The sequence below is a fragment of the Salmo salar genome, chromosome 12, assembly GCF_965601325.2.
Source record: "Salmo salar chromosome 12, fSalSal1, whole genome shotgun sequence".
Taxonomy (NCBI): domain Eukaryota; kingdom Metazoa; phylum Chordata; class Actinopteri; order Salmoniformes; family Salmonidae; genus Salmo; species Salmo salar.
In genome coordinates, this window is record NC_138302.1 from 33,070,287 (window position 1) to 33,077,549 (window position 7,263).

Sequence of the window (7,263 nt, forward strand, 5' to 3'; positions counted from 1 at the left end):
CAGGCGGCCCAAACTGCTGCATATACCCTGACTGCTTGCACGGAACGCAAGAGAAGTGACACAATTTCCCTAGTTATAAGAAATTAATGTTAGCAGGCAATATTAACTAAATATGCAGGTTTAAAAATATATACTTGTGTATTGATTTTAAAGAAAGGCACTGATGTTTATGGTTAGGTACATTGGTGCAAAGACAGTGCTTTTTTCGCAAATGGGCTTGTTAAATCATCACCCGTTTGTCGAAGTAGGCTGTGATTCAATGAGAAATTAACAGGCACCGTATCGATTATATGCAACGCAGGACACGCTAGATAAACTAGTAATATCATCAACCATGTGTAGTTAACTAGTGATTATGTTAAGATTGATTGTTTTTTATAAGATAAGTTTAATGCTAGCTAGCAACTTACCTTGGCTTCTTGCTGCCCTCGCGTAACAGGTAGTCAGCCTGCCACGCAGGCTCCTCGTGGAGTGCAATGTAAGGCAGATGGTAAGAGCGTTGGACTAGTAACCGGAAGGTTGCAAAAACGAATCAAGCTGACAAGGTAAAAATCTGTCGTTCTGCCCCTGAACAAGGCAGTTAACCCACGGTTCCTAGGCCGTCATTGAAAATAAGAATGTGTTCCTAACTGACTTGCCTAGTTAAAAAATTATATATATATATATATATATATATATATATATATATATATATATATATATATATATATATATATATATATATATATATATATATATATATATATAAAAAAATTACAATATTTTTTTTTCAACAAATAATTAAATCTAAATCTATAAAAAATATTGGCAAATTGGTGTCCAAAAATACCGATTAACAATTGTTATGAAAACTTGAAATCGGCCCTAATTAATCGGTCGACCTCTACTTAGAACATGGTGCAACAGGACCATAAGGACATCTCTTACCCTGTCCTTCATCCTCCAGCTCTGGGCCAGGGCCTTGGAACCCTCGATCTTCTCTGAGTGGCGTTTCTTCATGAAGGCCAGCGGCAGGTTCCAGTCGCTCGTGTCCACCTCCTCCTCCTCAGCCAGACACACGACCGGCGAGTGCAGCAGTTCCGAGTCCATTTTCATCAGGGTCCTGAGAGATGGAGAGGTCAGGTTGAGGTCAATGTTAAAAAAGGTTTCTTCATTCAATAATAGGATATAGCTGTACACTATGTTTTTGTGTAACATTGAGGAATATGATAAATATTTAACATGCATCCGTCAGATGCAATCTATTGTTGACCCAAACTATTCAACCATTTTAAGTTCTGCTTCCTAATGACTAGGAAAGTTTGGGCAGCGTTGGGTTAGCCATAGACCAGCTCACAATACCGGTCAGATGAGGAGCAGCTCTGGGTTAAAAACTACCACCACCTAGCTTTGGCACTCAACATCAGAAGTCTGTATTGATTGGCCTCCCTGAGTTGTTAATCGTTCTGGTGGGTGGCAATGTTAAATAACCCTACCACAATATAGCTGCCCACACTAAAAAAAGAGTTTCCTGTCAACAAAGGCATTTGTATAATCTCTAGGAGCTCTACTTACCAGACGTAAAGTGAAATGTGACCCTAGCTATCAAATAAACATCTGAATCCAACTTGTCTGAACCGCACCATATTCCGGCTGTGTAGACAGCAGTAGATTTCGTGCTAGGAAGTCTCCCTTGAACTGCATGGCCTAATAGCTTCCTGCTATCTAACTCAACATGAATATGGTGCTGTTCAGGGTAAAGTTGGATTCGGACGTTTATTTGATTGCGAGGGAGACATTGACCAGCATAAAAACATCCTGTGGCGGACTGCAATAGCATCGAAAAGTCCCCGCGATATGCAACTGTTCAGGGAAGTCAGGAACCAATACACGCAGTCAGTCAGGAAAGCAGAGGCTAGCTTTTTCAAGCAGAAATTTGCATCCTGTAGCTTTACATTTGGTAAGTACAAGTTTCTCGAAATTATACATATGCCTTTGTTAACAGGAAACGTTTTTTTAGTGGTTGGGTTATTTTTTCCGTTGCCAGGCACAACGCAGGGAGTCCAACCAATACACAGACTCCGGACATTGTGTCCGTCCCAAAGCTAACCACCACCCATAAATACCATGGACAATTACATCAGCAATCTCACATCCCTAAACCCCATTCACCCCAGGTGGCCCTGGTGAGTGGGATTTGAACTCAACAGCTTTAGCTTCAAAACAGCCACGACCTCAGGCTCTGTGTGTAGTTAACCGACCCTCTCTGCCCAGTCATCGCCATTTTACCTGTTGTTGTTGTTTTAGCTGATCAGCTGTTGTCGTCTCACCCGGTGTTGTCTAGCTAGCTCTCCCAATCAACACCTGTGATTACTTTATGCCTCGCTGCATGTCTCTCTCAAATGTCAATATGCCTTGTATACTGTTGTTTAGGTTAGTTATCATTGTTTTAGTTTACAATGGAGCCCCTAGTTCCACTCATCATACCTCTGATACCTCCTTTGTCCCACCTCCCACACATGCCGTGACCTCACCCATTATAACCAGCATGTCCAGAGATACAACCTCTCTTATCATCACTCAGTGCCTGGGCTTACCTCCGCTGTACCCGCACCCCATCATACCCGTCTGTACATTATGCCCTGACTCTATTCTACCACACCCAGAAATCTACTCCTTTTATTCATTGTCCCCAACGCTCGAGGCGACCAGTTTTGATAGCCTTTAGCCGTACCCTCATCCTACACCTCCTCTGTTCCTCGGGTGATGTGGAGGTAAACCCAGGCCCTGCGTGTCCCCAGGCACCCTCATTTGTTGACTTCTGTGATCGAAAAAGCCTTGGTTTCATGCATGTCAACATCAGAAGCCTCCTCCCTAAGTTTGTTTTACTCACTGCTTTAGCACACTCCGCCAACCCTGATGTCCTTGCCATGTCTGAATCCTGGCTTAGGAAGGCCACCAAAAATTCTGAGATTTCCATCAAGATAGAACTGCCAAAGGGGGAGGAGTTGCAATCTACTGCAGAGAGAGCCTGCAAAGTTCTTTCATACTTTCCAGGTCTATACCCAAACAGTTCGAACTTCTAATTTTAAAAATGAATCTCTCCAGAAATAAGTCTCTTACTGTTGCCGCCTGCTATCAACCCCCCTCCGCTCCCAGCTGTGCCCTGGACATCATTTGTGAATTGATCGTCCCCCATCTAGCCTCAGAGTTCGTTCTGTTAGGTGACCTAAACTGGGATATGCTTAACACACCAGCAGTCCTACAATCTAAGCTAGATGCCCTCAACCTCACACAAATCATCAAGGAACCCACCAGGTACAACCCTAAATCCGTAAACACGGTCACCCCTCAGACATGATCCTGACCAACTTGCCCTCCAAATACACCTCCGCTGTTTTCAATCAGGATCTCAGCGATCACTGCCTCATTGCCTGTATTCGCTATGGGTCTGCGGTCAAACGACCACCCCTCATCACTGTCAAACGCTCCCTAAAACACTTCTGCGAGCAGGCCTTTCTAAATCGACCTGGCCCGGGTATCCTGGAAGGATATTGACCTCATCCCGTCAGTCGAGGATGCCTGGTTATTCTTTAAAAGTAATTTCCTCACCATCTTAGATAAGCATGCCCCGTTCAAAAAATGCAGAACTAAGAACAGACATAGGCCTTGGTTCACTCCAGACCCGTCTGCCCTTGACCAGCACCAAAACATCCTGTGGCGGACTGCAATAGCATCGAAAAGTCCCCGCGATATGCAACTGTTCAGGGAAGTCAGGAACCAATACACGCAGTCAGTCAGGAAAGCAAAGGCTAGCTTTTTCAAGCAGAAATTTGCATCCTGTAGCTCTAACTCCAAAAGGTTTTGGGACACTAAAGTCCATGGAGAACAAGAGCACCTCCTCCCAGCTGCCCAATGCACTGAGGCTAGGTAACACGGTCACCACCAATAATTCCATGATAATCGAACATTTCAATAAGCATTTCTCTACGGCTGGCCATTCCTTCCTCCTGGCTACTCCAATCCCGGCCAACAGCTCCCCCCCACAGCTACTCGCCGAAGCCTCCCCAGCTTCTCCTTCACCCAAATCCAGACAGCAGATGTTCTGAAAGAGCTGCAAAACCTGGACCCATACAAATCAGCTGGGCTAGACAATCTGGACCCTCTCTTTCTAAAACTATCCACCGCCATTGTTGCAACCCCTATTACCAGCCTGTTCAACCTCTCGTATCGTCCAAGATCCCGAAAGATTGGAAAGCTGCCGCGGTCATCCCCCACTTCAAAGGGGGTGACACCCTAGACCCAAACTGTTACAGACCTATTTCCATCCTGCCCTGCCTATCTAAAGTCTTCGAAAGTCAAGTTAATAAACAGATCACTGACCATTTCGGATCCCACCGTACCTTCTCCGCTGTGCAATCCGGTTTCCGAGCCGGTCACGGGTGCACCTCAGCCACGCTCAAGGTACTAAACGATATCATAACCGCCATCGATAAAAGACAGTACTGTGCAGCCGTCTTCATCGACCTGGCCAAGGCTTTCAACTCTGTCAATCACCGTATTCTTATCGGCAGACTCAATAGCCTTGTTTTTTCTAATGACTGCCTCACCTGGTTCACCTACTACTTTGCAGACAGAGTTCAGTGTGTCAAATCGGAGGGCATGTTGTCCGGACCTCTGGCAGTCTCTATGGGGGTACCACAGGGTTCAATTCTCAGGCCGACTCTTTTCTTTGTATATATCAATGTCGCTCTTGCTGCGGGCGATTCCCTGATCCACCTCTACGCAGACGACACCATTCTGTATTCTTCTGGCCCTTTCTTGGACACTGTGCTAACAAACATCCAAACGAGCTTCAATGCCATACAACACCCCTTCCGTGGCCTCCAACTGCTCTTAAATGCTAGTAAACCCAAATACATGCTTTTCAACCATTCACTGCTCGCACCTGCCCGCCCGACTAGCATCACCACCCTGGACTGTTCCAACCTAGAATATGCGGACAACTATAAATACCTAGGTGTCTGGTTAGACTGTAAACTCTCCTTCCAGACTCATATCAAACATCTCCAATCCAAAATCAAATCTAGAATCGGCTTTCTATTTCACAACAAAGCCTCCTTCACTCACACCGCCAAACATACCCTAGTAAAACTGACTATCCTACCGATCCTCGACTTCGGCGATGTCATTTACAAAATAGCTTCCATTACTCTACTCAGCAAACTGGATGCAGTCTATCACAGTGCCATCCGTTTTGTTACCAAATCACCTTATACCACCCACCACTGCGACCTGTATGCTCTAGTCGGCTGGCCATAGCTACATATTCATTGCCAGACCCACTGGCTCCAGGTCATCTATAAGTCTATGCTAGGTAAAGCTCCGCCCTATATCAGTTCACTGGTCACGATAACAACACCTACCCCTAGCACACGTTCCAGCAGGTACATCTCACTGATCATCCCCAAAGCAACACCTCATTTGGCCGCCTTTCCTTCCAGTTCTCTGCTGCCAGTGACTGGAACGAATCCCTCACCAACTTTAAACATCAGCTACCTGAGCTGCTAACTGATCGCTGCAGCTGTACATAGTCCATCTGTAAATTGCCCACCCAATCTACCTACCTCATCCCCATACTGTTTTTATTTTATTTACTTTTTTACACACCAGTATTTCTACTTGCACATCATCATATGCTCATTTATCACTCCAGTGTTAATCCGCGAAATTGTATTTATTTATTTATTCGCTCCTATGGCCTATTTATTGCCTACCTCATGCCTTTTGCACACACTGTACATAGACTTTCCTTTTTTCTACTGTGTCATTGACTTGTTTATTGTGTTATTGGCTTGTTTATTGTTTACTCCATGTGTAACTCTGTTGTTGTCTGTGTCACACTGCTTTGCTTTATCTTGGCCAGGTCGCAGTTGTAAATGAGAACGTGTTCTCAACTAGCCTACCTGGTTAAATAAAGGTGAAATAAAAAAATAAAAATGAACTCAACAGCTTTAGCATCAAAACAAAGTACAACCATGTAAGACTCGTTTGTCATGATGTGCTGTTGTGAGCATATTATCGTTCTAATAAGTACATAACTAGTAGCTACTGTATTTGCATTTGACACGGTTAACATTAGCTGTGTAAATAGGTTTAACTCTGACGATGACGTCTCACCAGTGAATTCCCTTTAAATTAACTTAGCCGTCAAATGGTAGATAATATGCAGAATGGACTGGTTAACTTAAATGGAAATGCTGTTTTCTAACGGGATAGTACATATTGCAGAATGATACATAACGTTCTACCGATTTCCAATTCTGTTATCAACCTGCAGAGGTTGAACCATGCTCGCGCGTGGCTGTTCTAGAGTTCGGGGTCGAGTTTGACAGGTTAGCTTGTGGCTAACTAGCAGACCCTTAGCCGACTTGCTGACAACTAGCTGGTATTGTTATCACAGGTTTGTACTTCATGCTTGTAAAACTGTACATGCTTCATGTTACTTGTAGATTTGCAAACTACAGTAGTTAAACGTTTTAGAAAATAATGACTGGCAAGTGAAGCAAATGTGCAGAAATTGCCTTTTTCACAGGCTGGCGTGCAGCGTACAGACCTTGGCACGGTAGAATCCTCTTCGATACGGGGTGGGAAACCTTTCCGTCTCCTGACTATTATAGACGCGGTCGCACAGATAATTCTTGAAAGAAAATTGTACGGTAGCGTCCACAATTTGTAAACAATGTCGAACCCGACAGGTCCAAGTTCGACCGGTATGTGTTTGCAGGGAAATCTGCGGTTTCTCTCCCCACGGCTGCTCTTTGCTATGGGAAGGGGCTCGAGACGAGGCCCATCTTCACACGGACACTCTGCCACAACCACGCCACGCGTTGTCAGGCTCGAGCTGTCAATGACGCTTGTTGTATGGTCTTCTGACACAAACGTGTGTTGTAAGCTAGTTGCGGTGATAATAACAAACAATTCCAACTATTTCTCCAGAGACACTTCTTCAGCACTTCTGCAAGGGCGCCGCCATCTTGGGAAAGACCCACAATGCACTGTAGCACCCAGGGCTGGACTGAAGATGTCATTAAAAACGTCATCATGGTCAGTGAATGTCCCTTTCATCAAAATAAAAGTTAAATAGTTAAGTCAAGTCCTAAATATTCCATACAGTTCAGTTGTGATGTCTCAATGCGATCCAAAAAGATACGTTTATTATTGCATCCTGTACATTTTGAGAGATTGATGTTGTTGATAATCTTACTTTTTATTAAGCTTGTC

At 44.3% G+C, this 7,263-nt stretch overlaps 1 protein-coding gene across 8 annotated transcripts in view; it reads right to left on the reverse strand.

Annotated features, from left to right (window-relative positions):
* LOC106564921 (regulatory-associated protein of mTOR) overlaps positions 1–7,032 on the reverse strand; it is a 196,284-nt gene extending 189,252 nt beyond the window's left edge. For 6 of the 8 annotated variants that reach the window (XM_082958854.1, XM_082958855.1, XM_082958858.1 and 3 more), the window contains exons 1-2: positions 6,596–7,032; positions 928–1,102 (exon numbers count right to left, since the gene is read on the reverse strand). In XM_082958854.1, coding sequence (XP_082814980.1) covers positions 928–1,095 — 168 coding nt within the window. In that variant the 5' untranslated portion in view covers positions 1,096–1,102; positions 6,596–7,032. The remainder of the gene's footprint in view (positions 1–927; positions 1,103–6,595) is intronic. The other 2 variants (XM_014131441.3, XM_082958856.1) reach the window with 1 other exon arrangement.
* Between the last annotated feature and the right edge of the window lie 231 nt (positions 7,033–7,263).